Source organism: Pongo abelii, chromosome 13, assembly GCF_028885655.2.
Source record: "Pongo abelii isolate AG06213 chromosome 13, NHGRI_mPonAbe1-v2.0_pri, whole genome shotgun sequence".
Classification (NCBI taxonomy): domain Eukaryota; kingdom Metazoa; phylum Chordata; class Mammalia; order Primates; family Hominidae; genus Pongo; species Pongo abelii.
Window position 1 is genome coordinate 118,786,130 of NC_071998.2, and position 16,929 is coordinate 118,803,058.

The 16,929-nt window shown below is 48.3% G+C and overlaps 1 protein-coding gene across 2 annotated transcripts in view; it reads left to right on the forward strand.

The window, feature by feature from the left end:
- The window catches only part of LRSAM1 (leucine rich repeat and sterile alpha motif containing 1), a 52,564-nt gene that overhangs the window by 12,682 nt on the left and 22,953 nt on the right, over nucleotides 1-16,929 (forward strand). Inside the window, exons 10-15 of one of the 2 annotated variants that reach the window (XM_024252146.3) lie at nucleotides 3,561-3,651; nucleotides 9,555-9,685; nucleotides 14,652-14,681; nucleotides 15,103-15,225; nucleotides 15,561-15,700; nucleotides 16,880-16,924. In XM_024252146.3, the coding sequence (XP_024107914.1) occupies nucleotides 3,561-3,651; nucleotides 9,555-9,685; nucleotides 14,652-14,681; nucleotides 15,103-15,225; nucleotides 15,561-15,700; nucleotides 16,880-16,924 (560 nt within the window). Of the gene's footprint in view, nucleotides 1-3,560; nucleotides 3,652-9,554; nucleotides 9,686-14,651; nucleotides 14,682-15,102; nucleotides 15,226-15,560; nucleotides 15,701-16,879; nucleotides 16,925-16,929 lie in introns of those variants that run through there. The other variant, XM_054520676.2, reaches the window with a different exon arrangement.

The window sequence follows — 16,929 nt, forward strand, 5'->3', positions numbered from 1 at the left end:
CAGCTGGGGCCCTCCTGCCTGAGGAAGGGCCGGCTGGGGAGACGGGCCAACATGGCTTGTCCTCTCTGCTGCCTATTGGAACTTTCTGCAGTGATGGAAATGTTCAGTGACCGTGCTGTCCAGAGCGGCGGCCGCTGGCCATGTGTATCTCTTGAGCCCTGGTGACCGTGCTGTCCAGAGCGGCGGCCGCTGGCCAAGTGTATCTCTTGAGCCCTGGTGACCGTGCTGTCCAGAGCGGCGGCCGCTGGCCAAGTGTATCTATCGAGCACCTGGAATATGGCTTGTGTGTGCAGCCAAGAACTGAAAGTTTGATTTCATTGAATTTTAATTAATTTATATTTAAATAGCCATGGGTCCTTAGTGGCTACCATTTTAGAGAACACAGCTCAGAGCATGTTCCCAATCCTGAAGCCATCCTCGACATCTAGTACGAGTTCTGTACACTTCAATTTGTTTTTTCTTTGAGACAGGTCTCATGCTGTCACCCAGGCTAGAGTGCAGTGGCTCAATCATAGCTCACTGCAGTCTCAAACTCCTGGGCTTAAGAGATCCTCCTCCTCAGCCTCCCAAGAAACTGGGACCACAGGTGTACCCCATCACACTTGGCTAATTTCTTTATTTTTTGTAGAGATGAGTTCCCACTATGTTGCCCAGGCTGGTTTCAAAGTCTTGGGCTCAAGCAATCCTCCCGCCTTGACTCCCAAGTAGGTGGGATTACAGGCGTGAGCCACAACACCCAACCTGGACACTTCATTTTATTTTGATTCCTTTAAAAAAAATCTTTTGAGTTTCTTGGTGGTACCTCGGACAAACCTTCTTTTAGGATGAGATAACCATTCTGAGTTCAGGCCGTACTGTGGGCAAGATCTTCTTCAGGTGTCACGCACGCCACCCGCCAAACAGCCCACCAGATCAGTAACACTGCCTGTTTGGCTATGAGGAGACCACAGCCCCAGGACACTAAGGGGCCTGATTAAGCAAACACACAGCCAGCATGCAATGGGCCAGGATCAGAAGCCACAGCGGTGTCTTTGGCACAGCAATGTCCAGTCACTGCTCCTGCTGCCCACAATGAGAATGCTCTATAATCTGTGCAGCCAACATGGCCACCCCAGCCACTTGTAGCTGCTGGCCCTTGAAATGTGGTGACTGCAACCAACCATGGACTCAAACTTTAAATCAGATTTATTTTCAGTTACTTAAAATGTAACCATAAATGGCCACACGTGGCTTGTAGCCAGCATCCTGGTATAGCCCACAGTCCGTGCCCTTAAGCTACCACGCTTTACTGATGGTGACTAAGAGCACCCATGTGGGGTTCATTTGCTTCCAGGTATGGGGTTTTCTGCTGTTGGGCCCTCAGCATCTGGGCGGTCAGTTCCTCTTCCCTGGGGCAGTCTCCCACTCACCTGTGCAAAGCATGTTCACTCAACACCCACCATGTGAGGGCTGGGCTGGCCAGGGCTGGGGGACCTGAGCCACCCTTCCCACCCAGCCACTTGTGTTACAGCAAAATCAGAGCTCCCCAGGCCTTCTCCTTTTCCAGGACTCCCCTGATACCCAGGCATAGAGGATATCAGTGCCTGCCAGCACTGGGATTAGAGGGCCTGTGGGAAGTCAGAGGTTGGCAGGGGGATGGCTGGGTCCAACACAACTCACACCGTGGATGGGGCAGTTCTGTGGCTGTGAGCTGAGGCCCCTGCTTCCTGGGCTTCAGAAACACGGAGGCATCTGCATGTGTGTGCCGATAAACATTTGTCATTACATAATTTAAAAGTCATACTGTATATTGTAAAAAAAAAAAAAAAGTGCAAATATTAAGAAACATTTCTGCCAGGCACAGTGGCTCAAGCTTGTAATCCTAGCGCTTTGGGAAGATGAGGTGAGTGGATCACTTGAGGTCAGGAGTTCAAGACCAGCCTGGCCAACATGGTGAAACCCCATCTCTACTAAAAATACAAAAATTAGCTGGGTGTGGTGGCGCGTGCCTATAGTTCCAGCTACTCGGGAGGCTGAGGCAGGAGAATTGCTTGAACCAGGGAGGCAGAGGTTGCAGTGAGCTGAGATCACACCACTGCACTCCAGCCTGCCACAGAGCAAGACTCTGTCTCAAAAACTAATAATAATAATAGCATTTCATGTAGATAGTAACCCAAAATCTCCTTTTAGAGGAAACCACTTTAAGTTTGATAGATATTCCTCCAATTTTTTTCCATAAAATATTAATGTGAAAGTGTATGAATGTATTATCTAACAAAGGAAGACTCATATATATATATGAGTCTTCATATATATATATATAAAAAAATATATATATATATTTTTTTTTTTTTTAAATACAGATGGGTTCTCGCTATGTTGCCCAGGCTAGTCTCGAACTCCTGGGCTCAAGTGATCCTCCCACCTTGGCCTCCCAAAGTGCTGGGATTACAGGCATGAGCCACCACACCCAGCCAGTGGAATCATATTCTATATGCTGTCCTATAACTTCCTTTTTTTCACTCACTTATGTATTTATCCAAAGTGAACTGAGAGGCTGGGTGCATGACTCATGCCTGTAATTCCAGCACTTTGGGAGGCGGGCGAATTGCTTGGGCCCAAGACTTTGAGACCAGCCTGGGCAACATAGTAAAGTAGGACCTTATCTCTACAAAAAATACAAAAATTAGGCATGGTGGCATGGTGTCATGTGCCTATAGTCCCAGCTACTCAGGAGGCTGAAGTGGGAGGATTGCTTAAACCTGGGGAGGTTGAAACTGCAGTGTTCGTGCCACTGCACTCCAGTCTAGGCGATGGGAGTGAGATCCTGTCTCAGAAAAATGTAAAAAAGTGCTTGCTGCTGTTGTAACCAAGCGAGTTATAGAGAAACACCACACTTTGAGACAAATTGAGGAGTCCTTTTTTAGCCGGCAACCGAGAGGCAGCTAATGCTCAAAATTCTCTCGGCCCCGAGGAAGGGGCTAGTTTTGTTTTTACACTGTGGTCTAAATAGGGGAGGGGGGAGTTTAGCTGAAGCAATTTTTACGGAAGCAGAACTGGCAAAAAGTTAAAAAATTAATTGGTTACAAAAGCAGTTACAAAAAATAAACAGTTCCAGGTGCAGGGGCTTAAACTATCACAAAGGGATAAATGCAGGGGCTTTGTGTGCCATCCACTGCGCATGTCCCCAGGAGCTGCTGGTGCAGCTCGCCTCAATATCTTATCAGTAAGTGCATTCCTGGACGTGCTTTGAGTCAGTTTACACTAGTTATGCCCTTAAGGGAGGGAGGAAAGGGGGCTGCAGGTGAAGAAACTAAAATGGAGTCTGTCCGGCTCTCTCTCTGCTAGGAGAGAGTCACTCAGGTTAAAACAAGGTAGGGTATCACGCTGCCTGCCTACAGTCATCCCAGGCACTGGGAACGCAGCTGTAAGTAACAAGACAGCTCAGCCACCTCTGCTGTCAGGCCCTGCCTGCTGGGTGGAGGTGACAGAGAACACACAAATTGATAAGGAAATCGCGTGGTCTCTGGTTGCGTTGGTAGTGAACTGCACAGTAAAGCGGGTTACCCTTGTGTCTGCAGATGCTGAGCCTCGACGCCTCGGCCATGGTCTACCCGCCGCGGGAGGTGTGTGATGCCGGCACTGCAGCCATCTTGCAGTTCCTCTGCAAAGGTAAAGCCAGGCCACTGCCTCCTCCCCTCACTGAGGAACTATGACCCCCACGGCCACCCTGTGCCAGCCCAGGCTGGGGAACAGCAGAGACAGAAATGGCCACAGTGCCTACCTGCTTGGAGTTCGAGGTCTGGCAAGGGAAACAGGCAAAACCAATGATTACGCAGGGAAATAGTTACAGACTGTGGTTATGAGAGTACAGTGGTGCAGCTGATTTAGGTTGGGGCCACAGGGAAGGCCTGTCTTTGAGAGTGTGGCTCCACTGACACGGAGTCATGGTTAAGATATAGAAAAAGCAGAAAGCTGTCCCGCCAGTAGGTGCATATGGAAGGGCCTTGATGGAGAGTTTCACAGAGAGAGGGTAAGTGTAGCTGGAGGGAGGAAGCAGAGAGAAGAGAGATGGGGGAAGCCAAAGATAGTGCCCGGGCCCAGTGTCCAGTGGGAGAGCATGTGGTCAGTCATTAGGCTGCAGAGAGGAGAAGGGATTGCAGGAGGAAAGGAAAAGTGCAGGACAGGGGACCAGTTAGGAGGCTGTCAGGGTCATGTCAGGGTCATCCAGGAGAGACGCGCAGCAGAAGGAGCTAAAACCCGGAGCCAGCACTGGCTGGAGGCGGGAGGAAAGCAGGATGCCCTGTCAGGCTGCAAGTTCTTAGCTAGTGGTTTTGGTCACCTGTGGGACTTTCAGAATGCAACCAAGACACACATGCCTATGACTCATCATGGCCATTGCAAAACAGTGGGGAAGGATGGTCTTTTCAATAGCTGATTCTGGATCAACTGGATGTCCCTGTGGAAAAAATGAATTTTAACCTCTTCCTTAAACAGGAAGCAGGCAATACTCATTATAAAAGATTGGTACCTTAGATTTAATTAAGGCCAGACATGGTGGCTTGCGCCTGTAATCCCAGCACTATGGGAGGCCCAGGCAGGAGGATCTCGAGCCTAGGAGTTTGAGACCAGCCTAGGCAACATGGTGAAACCCTGTCTCTACAAAAAAAAATAAAAAATCAGCCAGGCGTGGTGGCATGTGCCTGTGTTCCCAGCTACTTGGGAGGCTGAGGTGGAAGGATCATTTGAGCCTGAGCTGTGGTCATGCCACTGCACTCCAGCCTGGAGCAAGACTCCAGCAAAGCAATACCCTATTTCAAAAAAAAAAAAAAAGGTTTAATTAAAATCAAAATTTCTCTTCCTCAAAAGATACCATTTAGGGAAAGAAAAGGAAAGCCATAAAGTTAGAGATGATATTTGCAATACATATATATCCAACAGAGGACTGGGATCTGGACTATAAACAGAAATCCTACAGATCCACGAGGAAAAGACGTTAGCAAAAGACTTGACTAAGAATTTTTACAAAAGAGAATATCCACACGGTGGCTCACACCTGTAATCCCAGCACTTTGGGAGGCCAAGGTGGGCAGATAACCTGAGGTCAGCAGTTTGAGACCAGCCTGGTCAACATGGTAAAACTCCATCCCTACTAAAAATACAAAAACTAACTGGGCATGGTGGCAGGCACCTGTAATCCCAGCTACTCAGGAGGCTGAGGCAGGAGAATCGCTTGAACCTGGGAGGCGGAGGTTGCAGTGAGCTGAGATTGTGCCACTGCGCTCCGGTCTGGGTGACAGAGCAAAACTCCATCTCAAAAAAAAAAAAAAGAGACGATATACAGATAAAAAACAGTATCTGAAAAAAGTACACAACATCATCTTAGTCAATGGGAAAATGCAAATTAAAACTGCAAAGAGATACTTTGACACACCCACTAAAATGGCCAAAACTTTTCAATGGAAAAAAAAAACCAAAAAACTTCCTGCTGACAAGTCAACCAGAAATAAAAAACAAAAAATAGGCCAGGCGCAGTGGCTCACGCCTGTAATCCCAGCACTTTGGGAGGCCGAGGTGGGCGGATCATGAGGTCAGAAGATCGAGACCATCCTGACTAACACAGTGAAACCCCGTCTCTACTAAAAATACAAAAAAAATTAGCAAGGCGTGGTGGCGGGCGCCTGTAGTCCCAGCTACTAGGGAGGCCGAGGCAGGAGAATGGCGTGAACCTGGGAGGAGGAGCTTGCTGTGAGCCAAGATTGTGCCACTGCACTCCAGCCTGGGAGACAGAGCAAGACTCCATCTCAAAAAAATAAAATAAAATAAAATAAAATAAAATATAATGGCCAAAATTGAACTGGTAATACCAAGAATTAGCAAAGATGTGGAGCAATGGGAACTTCCATATACTGCAGGTGGGAATGTAAAGTGAAAATTACCTTAAAAATTATTCTCAATATCTACTCAAGCTGAACATTCAAATATCCTGTGACCCATGAGTTCCATTCCTAGGTACATGCCTGTATTAGTCTGTTCTCACACTGCTATGAAGAAATTCCCAATTTCTATGAAGAAATTCTTTATAAAGAAAAGAAGTTTAACTGACTCACAGTTTCACATGGCCGGGAGGCCTCAGGAAACTTACAGTCATGGCGGAAGGCACCTCTTCACAGGGCATCAGGAGAGAATTAGTGCCAAGTGAAGAGGGAAGCCCCTTATAAAACCATCAGATCTCATGAGAACTCACCCACCACCATAAGAATAGCATGGGGGAACTGCTCCCATGATCTAATCAACTCCCGCGAGGTCCCGCCCCCAACACGGGATTACAGTTCAGAGATTTAGGTGGGGACACAGAGCCAGACCATGTCAATGCCCAACGGAAATGCATATGAATAGATGCCAAAAGCCATGTGCAAAAATGTTCATAGCAGCACTATTTATGCCAGTCCAAACTGGAAGCAGCTTTAATGTCCATCAGGAGTAGAATGGATAACTAAACTGTTTTATACTCATGTGTGGATACCACACAGCAAGTGGAAAGAATGAGCCACTGCTCCTTTCAACAACCTGGATGAGTCTCACAAACAATGTGGAGTGCGAGGAGCCAGACACAAAGGAATATGTGCTCTTATCAGTCACCACAGAGCTTTGAACCAGCACTGGTTCCTGGTCATGAGAGTGTGTTCACCTTTAAACATTCATCAAGCTCTGCATGAAGATTCTGTGCTCTCGGCCCAAAGGCAGTGAGTTATCTCAATTGATTGCTCACAACCAGTTACAGATGTAAGTCCTTGTTCTACTTTTTCCCCTCTTCTCACCACTGCACTTGACTAATCTTAAAAAAAGAGAGAAAGACTTTGTGCTCTTTTCTGTATGTATGTTATATTTTACTTTCAAAGTGGAGGGGGTTGGCTACAATCATAGCCACCAGGCCACACATATGCAAATTAGCATCTTTGAGCAACAGGTGATTCCAATATAAACGCTGACCAATGGCTGAGCTAGCTAGACCAAAGCCTTTATTTTCTTTAAAAAGATTCTGGGGCCGAACAAGGTGGCTCATGCCTGTAATCCCAATATTTTGGGAGTCCAAGGCGGGTGGATCGCTTGAGCCCAGGAGTTCAACATGGGCAACGTGGCAAAACTTCATCTCTACAAAAAATGCAAAAATTAGCCCAGCTTGGTGGCACACCTGTAGTGCCAGCTGCTCGGGAGGCTTAGGTGGGAGGATTGTTTGAGCCTAAAAAGTGGAGGTTGCAGTGAGCCAAGATTGTGCCACTGCACTCCAGCCTGGGTGACAGAGAGAGACCTTGTGTTAAAAAAAAAAAAAAAAAGATTTTGGACTGGGCGCGGTGGATCACCTGAGGTTGGGAGTTCAAGACCAGCCTGACCAACATGGAGAAACGCCGTCTCTACTAAAAATACAAAAATTAGCCAGGCATGGTGACGCATGCCTGTAATCCCAGCTACTCAGGAGGCTGAGGCAGGAGAATCGCTTGAACCCAGGAGGCGGAGGCTGCAGTGAGATGAGATCTTGCCACTGCACTCCAGCCTGGGTGACAGAGCGAGACTCCATAGAAAAAAGAAAAATTAGCCACCACGCCTGGCTAATTTTTGTATTTTTAGTAGAGACAGGGTTTCGCCATGTTGGCCAGGCTGGTCTCATACCCTTGACCTAAGGTGATCCACCCACCTTGGCCTCCCAAAGTGCTGGGATTACAGGTGTGAGCCACCACACCCAGCAAGAAATAATTTTTTTTTTTTGAGACAGAATCTCACTGTCGCCCAGGCTGGAGTGCGGTGGCGCAATCTTGGCTCACTGCAACCTCCACTTCCCTGGTTCAAGCGATTCTCCTGCCTCAGCCTCCTGAGTAGCTGGGATTGCAGGCGCCCACCACCACACTCAGCTAATTTTTGTATTTTTAGTAGAGACGGGGTTTCACCATGTTGGTCAGGCTGGTCTCGAACTCCTGACCTCGTGATCCACCTGCCTCAGCCTCCCAAAGTGCTGGGATTACAGGAGTGAGACACCATGCCTGGCCAAGAAATAATTTTTCAATTTACCTAAACTATGTAGAAGTATACATATATACATAAAATTTGTTTTTTGACTTTTTAAAAAACATTAAAGAGGCTGGGTGTGGTGGCTAACGCCTATAATCCCATAACTTTGGGAGACCAAGGCTGGCGGATCACCTGAGGTCAGGAGTTCGAGACCACCCTTACCAACATGCGGAAACCCTGTCTCTACTAAAAATACAAAATTAGCTGGGTGTGGTGGTGCGTGCCTGTAATCCCAGCTACTCAGGAGGCTGAGGCAGGAGAATCGCTTAAACCCGGGAGGCGGAGGTTACAGTGAGCCGAGATTACACCACTGCACTCCAGCCCGGGTGACAGAGCAAGACTCTATCTCAATAAATAAATAAATAAATAAATAAAAATAAACATTAAACCATAAAAGATATCATGATGTAATTCTATGCCTTGCTTTTTTTTCTCTCAAGAAAAGTCTTGGGTATTTTCCTGTCTCATAATATGGTTTGAATGTCCCCTTAAACTGGTCACAGGATTTCATGTGGTGGCACCCGTAGCTTCGTAGCCATCCGTGTGGTGAACTTGGAGGGCATTTCCAGTTTCCTGCTGTTCTAAACATTTGAACCGACACCTCTCTGTTACCGTGTGCACTTTCCCCTAGGGTGAGTGAGAGGGCATGAGCACCCTAGGGTGCCTGGGAAGAGGTCCCACCAGTCTCCATCCCATGAGGAGTGGCTGGAAGGACCTCTCTCCCCCTTCACAACCTGCATAACACGCAGTATTTTCTTAAAGAGTCTGCTAATCGGATGGATAACAAGAGAGCCCATTATTATTCTAATGTCACTTCCTTGATTCTGTGAGTATTTTTCATACGTCTCCTGCCCATTTTTAGTATTTCTTGTGACGTGACTGTATCCTTCCCATGAGGGGAAAAAAGATAACTTTGAGTACATCAAAACTTACAACTTGTTTACCCCGGAAGGACACCATCATCAAAGTTAAAAGACCAGTTACCACCTGGAAGAAGATAGTTACAACATATTATAGACCTAAGGTTATTAACTACAATATATAAAGAGCACCTACAAATCAACAGGAAAAAGACGAACAACCAAATAGGAAGTGAGTCTAAGGTATGAACCCTTTGAAATTTTACAGGCAAAACTACACATGGCCAGAGAAGGAAAGCATCTTGCCCAAGGTCTCACATTCAGGGAATTATTGGTAGAGCTGGATCTAGGACGCAGGTTTCACTTATTATCTCAGGCTTTTTCATCACCTCATTCTCACTTGGATGGTAAAGAGGTGGAAGGTGTAGCCAGTACCCATTGACTCACTCCACTGACATTTACTGAGCACCTGCCACATTCCAGGCCCAGGGCTAGGACTGGTGAAAAACGCAGAGCGCCCAGGCTAGGGAAGAGGAGGGCAGTGGCTGAGTCAGGGTGGGGCCGGCTGCCCTGGAAGTAGGAGCGGGTGTCTCTGGGTACCTCAGCTGTCTCCTCCCTCCTGGTCAGCTTGTGTCCCCTCTCTTACAGAGTCAGGGCTGGAATACTACCCCCCTTCTCAGTACTTGCTGCCAGTTCTGGAGCAAGATGGAATCGAGAACTCTCGGGACAGCCCTGATGGGCCCACGGACAGATTCTCAAGGGAGGACTTAGAGTGGCAGGTAAGACAAGCCAGCCTGCTGCACGCATACGTGTGTGTGTGCGCGTGTGCGTGTGTGTGTGTTGAGGGAGCTGGGAATGGAAGGGGGCGGTGGTTCAGAGCTGCAGCTCCCAGATTCCTCCATAGAACTAGAACTGGCCTCCTGATGAATTGAACTGCTTTTTCAAGGCCTGCTGTGGCAGCCTCATCCCACCAGCTTGCCAAGCACAAGCTGTGCCCTGCTGCTGTCTGTTCCCTGAACTAACCACGATTCTTCCCTCTTCAGGGCCTTTGAACAAGCAGCTCCCTCTGTCTGGAGTCTCCTCACTCACTTATCTTATCCTTCAGTTCTTTTTTTTTTTTTTTTTTTCCTTTTTTTGAGACAGGGTCTTGCTCTGTCACCCAGGCTGGAGTGCAGTGGTGTGATCATAGCTCACTGCAGCCTTAACCTTCTGGGCTCAAGTGATCCTCCTGCCTCAGACTCCCAAAGTGCTGGGATTATAGGCATGAGCCACCATGCTCAGCCTCCTTCAGTTCTCAGTTTAAACATTACATCCTCTGAGAAGCTCCAGTCGAGGTCAGGTCTCCTGTTGTGTGTTCTCAGAGTGCCCTGCACAGTTCCTTGGTAGCACTTATCACAGCGCTAAATTGATGAGGAACTCTATGGGAAATGATCTGTCTCATGTCTCTCTCCCCTGCTGAATGAAGCTTTGTGAGAACAGGGATTGTGTCTGTAATGTTCATTGCTATCTCTCAGCAAATACTTCTGGATCAAATGCTACTCACTGTCTGGGACACACACCCACCATGCTCTGGGTCTAGTGAAGGAGTCAGACAGGCACATGTGTGAGCACCAGTGACACGCTGGCCCTGTCAGGTCCTGGCGATAAGCTAGCACAGGACGACACAGAGGAGGAAGCTCAAAGGGTTTGCCACATTAGCCTGGGTGCACCCTCTGCCCCCATCCCCAAGGCTCACGATCCAGGGTCCTCTGCTGGCCGATGGATGGGGGAGGCCATCACCAGGCAGGAGTGCCAGCTGCTGGGCGTTTGGCTTCATATCTTCCACTGACTCTTAATCTCTGGTTCCTAGATGCCACCCTTTCCCGTTTTCCACTGCTGCTGGGAATGCATTTGGGATATTATTATTATTATTATTATTTTACAGTTCAACAAGAATTAGAGAGGGAGGAGAAGGCTATGTGGGAAAATTGTGCCAGCTCATGTTCTCAGAAAATATTTGCAACACTGTCACTTGCTAAAGGATTCATAGATTGAGCACAGAAAGAAGTCGTTCCAATCAGTAGGAAGAAAACTATCCCAATAGAAAAAATATTGGGAGGCCGAGGCAGGTGGATCACTTGAGGCCAGGAGTTTGAGACCAGCTTGGTCAACGTAGTAAAACCCTGTCTCTACTGAAAATGCAAAACTTAGCCAGGCATGGTGGCGTGCACCTGTAATCCCAGCTACTCGGGAGGCTGAGGCACAAGAATCACTTGAATCCAGGAGGTGGAGGTTGCAGTGAGCTGAGATTGCGCCACTGCACTCCAGCCTGTCCAGGTGACAGAGTGAGACTCTGTCTCAAACAAACAAATAAACATTTAAAAATGCCAACTTTGCTGGTAATCAGAGGAGAGGCATGTAAGTTAAAACAACATTGAAATACCATTTCCTTCCTCAAGATTGGCACACATTTTGACATGACAATTTCTGTTGGCCAGAGTGTGGGTAAACAGGTGTCCTCATAAACTGCTCTTGGGAGAGAAAATTGGTATCACTACTTTGGAGGATAATTTGACAGTAGATGTCAAAAAAAAATTTCATTATTTATATATTTATTTTGAGACAGAGTCTCACTCTGTTGCCCAGGCTGGAGTGCAGTGGTGCAATCTCAGCTCACTGCAACCTCCGCCTCCCAGGTTCAAGCAATTCTCCTGCCTCAGCCTCCCAAGTAGCTGGGATTACAGGCATGCACCACCATGCCCGGCTAATTTTGTATTTTTAGTAGAGACGGGGTTTTGCCATGTTGGCCAGGCTGGTCACGAACTCCTGACCTCAAGTGATCCACCCACCTTGGCCTCCCAAAGTGCTGGGATTTAGAGGTGTGAGCCACTACACCTGCCAGATGTCAAAAATTTTCATGGGCACAGCCCATGATCCAGAAGTTTTGCTTCTCAATGTATACCCAAGAGAAATGCTTGCATGAGGAGACATTTGCAGGAGTGTTTATTGCAGCCTTATTTGTAGTATTGGATGCCCCCCAAATGTTTGTCAGTGAGAAGGGGCTGCCCCTGGGTCATGTGCACACCATGAGATGGAGCATTAGAGCCTCGGCTCGCCGGGACGCAAGGATTAGTGAAAAGGGCAGATTGCAGAACAGGATGGGCTAGTCTATTTCCATTCTTATGTTTAAAAAGAAAACTCAATCAGCACCAGCCTGGGCAATGTGGCGAGACCCTGTCTCTACAAAAAATACAAAAAAATTAGCCAGGCATGGTGGCATGTGCCTGTGGTCCCTGCTACTAGGGAGGCTAAGGTGGGAGGATGGCTTAAGCTCAGGAGGTTGGAGTTTGCAGTGAGCCAAGATTACGCCACGCACCCCATCCTGAGTAACAGAACTAGACCCTGTCTCAAAAAAGAAAGAAAAAACTCAAAACAAAAAAAGGAAACAGATAGGTAGTTGACAGTGGCTGGAGTGGGAAGAGGATTTGATGATGAAGTGGCATGAGCGAATTTTCGAGGGTTATGGAATTGTTTTCTTTTTTCTTTTTGAGACAGAGTCTCACTCTGTCGCCCAGGCCAGAGTGCAGTGGCGTGATCTCAGCTCATTGCAACCTCTTCCTCTCAGGTTCAAGCGATTCTCCTGCCTTAGCCTCCTGAGTAGCTGGGATTACAGGTGCCTACCACCACGCCTGGCTAAGTTTTGCATTTTGTTAGTAGAGATGGGGTTTCACCATGTCGGCCAGTCTGGTCTGGAACTCCTGAACTCAAGTGATCCACCTGCCTCAGCCTCCCAAAGTGCTGGGATTACAGGCGTGAGCCACCGCGCCTGGCCAGAATTGTTTTCTATCTTGACTGTGTTTAGAGGTTACAGAACTCTATGCATATATAAAGATTCATAGAATTGTTCACTTATATTGGGTGAATTACAGTAAATAGATTATACTTGATTTAAAAATATGTTTATATATGCACACAAATACAAATATATTTCTTTCCCAAAGTCACAAATTATATATGTACAGGTGCATGCCTTGGGCCTGATAATGACAATTACACCTGACAGGAGGTGTGGGATGGGAGGGGAACCAGGGTTAGGCTGGAGTGGTTAGTAGGTGCTTTAGGTTTTTTATACCATGTTTCAAACTTTTACAAGGAGAATATATTGAGATGTCATCTGTATAATTGAAGATTAATTTTAAAATTATATTCCTACCATTGGTATAGGAAAAATCCTATTTATAGGTTGCTGCTTTTATAATTCAGAGACTGATCCTGTTCTCTGAGCAGGATAACTAAATAGAAGGACCATTAAAAAAATACTTGTGTTCCGGGCGCAGTGGCTTGTGCCTGTAATCCCAGCACTTTGAGAGGCCGAGTCGGGCGGATGCTTGAGCTCAGGAGTTTGAGACCATCCTGGGTAACATAGCAAGACCTTGTCTCTACCAAAAATGCAAAAAATTAGCCAGGCATGGTGGTGCGTGCTTGCAGTCTCAGCTACTTAGGAGGCTAAGGTGGGAGGATCACTAGAGCCCAGGAGGTCGAGGCTGCAGTGAGCTGAGATTGTGCCACTGCACTCCAGCGTGGGCAAGAGTGAGACTCCATCTCAAAGAAAAAACTGTGTGGGCCAGGCGCGGTGGCTCATGCCTATAATCCCAGCACTTTGGGAGGCTGAGGCAAGTGGATCACCTGAGGTCAGGAGTTCGAGACCAGCTTGGCCAACATGGTGAAACCCTGTCTCTACTAAAAATACAAAAAATCAGCTGGATGTGGTGGCGGATGCCTGTGATCCCAGCTACTCAGGAGGCTGAGGCAGGAGAATTGCTTGAACCCGGGAGGTGGAGGTTGCAGTGAGCCGAGATCACGCCACTGCACTCTAGCCTGGACAACAAGAGTGATACTCTGTCTTAAAAAAAAACAACTAACTCTTGTGTATGTATGTATTGATGTTTAATTACATCAATAATTAATTAATTAAACACCAATAATTACATTATTGATGTTTAATACCTGCTCTTTGTTATAAATTTAAACAATACAGACAATTACAAACCAAGTGAATGTCAACCCTTCCACCCTACACTCCCGTTGCCTGGAGGTAGTCATCGTTGACTGATTAATGACTGTCCTTCTTGACCTTTGACTCAATACCTTCACCCATATGCTCAGAGTTGAGTTTTCTTGATGATGTTTTTGCAAAAGTAGAATCGTGCTGCACACAGGTGAGGGGTCTCATGCATTCGCCCCATTGGCAGTTGTGTAATAGTCCACCGTATGGATGCACCGTGACTTACGGACAGACATTGATAGATGTGTGAGTTATTTCCAGTGTTTTTGCTCTTTTGAATAATTCTGCAGGAAGTTGTAGCCACACCTTTGTGCATTGTGAGTATTTTGGTGGACTGGAACTGGGTGCTGTAGGTGTGTTAGACAGACATCCATGGGCATCAGATATCCCATTTCCTGCTCTGCTCTTCAGACCACCATCCCTGCTTAGGGCTGCATCCCAGAACTGGCTTGAAGAGCCCCCTCCTATGGTGCCATGCACACAGTGGCAGCCCAGGGGTTCTCATCAGGTGTCCACTGGAACCACCTGGTGCCCTTGATCAATGCGGATCCCCTCTTCCCCCGACCCCACCATTCTGAGGCAGTGGTCTGGGGTGGGCCAGAGTCTGTATAACATCAGGCCGCCCGGGGATTCCTGGTGCCCATGCCAGGGAGAACCACTGCTGCCACCCTCTCTTGACCACTGTCTTTTTTTCCTCCCAGAACAGGTTCTCAGACTATGAGAAGAGGAAGGTAAGAAAATGCCTTTACCCTTCTGTCACTCTTTTCTTATTAAAGATCTCAACTCAACTCGTAAAATATTTGAGAAAATGACTTCTTCCCAGCTCAGAATTAGAGGTCACAGTAATGCCTTCCTCTTACACACACGGTCTGCTGCATCCTCACGTGCCTCAGGTGGGTGGTAGAGCACCCATGGGACAGGTGCAGAGACCGAGGCTCAGAGGGGTTGAGCCCAGCACCAGGCTCTAGACTACTAGCCTCTTCCTGTGAACGGCTTGTTTTATTACAGTTGGGCCCTGGAGGGGAGTGGGGGTTGCTCAGCATGAAGACCTGGAGCCTGCACTGTCAGTGTTGAGGGGTGGATTCTCCCCACTTCTGTGTTCTAACTCCCCCAGGGCCTGTGCTGACAGTCACCAGGATCTGTGTCTTGCAGGAACAGAAGATGCTGGAGAAACTCGAGTTTGAACGGCGCCTGGAACTGGGGCAGCGGGAGCACGCCCAGCTCCTTCAGCAGAGCAGCAGCCAGAAGGATGAGATCCTTCAGACGGTCAAGGAGGTTTGTGAGCCGCCTGCTAGGGTCCAGCCTGGCTGCACCCCCCAGCCAGTGGCCTCCTGGCTTGGGCCAAGGTCCCTGGGATGTGGAAAGGCAGTGGGATGACGCTGTCACTTCCTTCTGTCCCCCAGCACCTGGGAGGGCCCTTAAAGATCACCCAGCCCAGCCTCCCCGTGTGCAGATGGACACTCTGTAGCCTACTGGGAGGAGCTGGCCCGAGGTCACACAGAAAGGACTGGCAAGGCAGCGTGGGAAAGCCAGCCTCCTAACCCCAGTCAGTACCCATCACGGCATCTGAGGGGGTCCCAGGGGCTCAGGATCCCTACCTCCTGCTGCAGGAGCAGTCCCGGCTAGAGCAGGGCCTGAGTGAGCGCCAGCGCCAGCTCGACGCAGAGCGGCAGCGGCTGCAGGAACAGCTGAAGCAGACGGAACAGAACATCTCCAGCCGGATCCAGAAGCTGTTGCGGGACAATCAGAGGTTGGGCTCTGCTCCTCGGCCCCAGCCCCAGAGTCCTTCCCCATGCAGTCCCCTGAGGAGCCGCCTCTGCCCCTGCCCTGGGCTTCCCTTGTCAGGATCCAGTCTGGGTGCTTCAACTGGCACCAGCGTACAGAGAAAAGAATCTGACCCAGGCATTACAAAGTCCGGTTTCTTAGCATGAGACTGCTACCAGATTGGGCCTGTGGCCTTGGGCAAGTGTTTCCCCACTGGGCCCCAAGCTTCCCATCTATAAAGTGAGTGGGTTTGACAAGATAGTTGGGATCACACCCTGCTCCAGTATTTTGGGTTCTACGTAACCCGTTGCACTGAGGTCAGCTATTCACCTGTAGTGAGATTTGCCTTAACAAACCCTGTGCAAAGTAGGAGCTACTAAGAGCGGATCTTGATGGGGCTGGGGAGACATGGTGCCAGAAAAGCCTGAGAAGTCTAGTGAGGGGGTCCACTGCAGGATGATTCCAGAAACAGGCTCTAGCCATATGCCCTGCTGCTTCCAGGCCTCCTTTTTCTAACCCTGAATCACTTGTTCCTCCCTCACCTGTCAGTTTCAAAAGTACCTGCATGAGTTCAGGAAACCGATCACTTGTTGGGTGCTTCTTATGTGCCAAGCTTGTTACATCTATTTCCTGATTAACTCTTTACAAATGCACCAAGAAGCTGGGTTGTTTTCGTTTTGTTTTGTTTGAGACAGTGTCTCGCTGTGTCACTGAGGCTGGAGTGCAGTGGTGCGATCTCGGCTCACTGCAACCTCCTCCTCCCAGGTTCAAGCAATTCTCTTGCCTCAGCCTCCCAAGGAGCTGGGACTACAGGCTTGCACCACCACGCCTGGCTAATTTTTGTAGAGACAGGGTTTCTCCATGTTGACGAGGCTGGTCTCAAACTCCTGACCTCAAGTGATCTATCCACTTCAGCCTCCCAAAGTGCTGGGATTACAGATGTGAGCCACCGTGCCCAGCTGGGTTTTTTTATTCTTCTAATTTCATAGGTGAGGAAACCTGGGACTTGAGTGGTTTCAGTAACTGGCTAAGAACCCAGAGCTCCTAGATGGTGGAGCTAAGGTGCCCCCAGTCCATTTCCTAAGCCCCTCTGCACAGCTAACGCGGTGAGACAGGAAACAGGCCTGCTGGTGACTGCCGGGACCTTTTATGATTTTCTCCACAGACAAAAGAAAAGCTCCGAGATTTTGAAATCGCTGGAAAATGAAAGGTAAG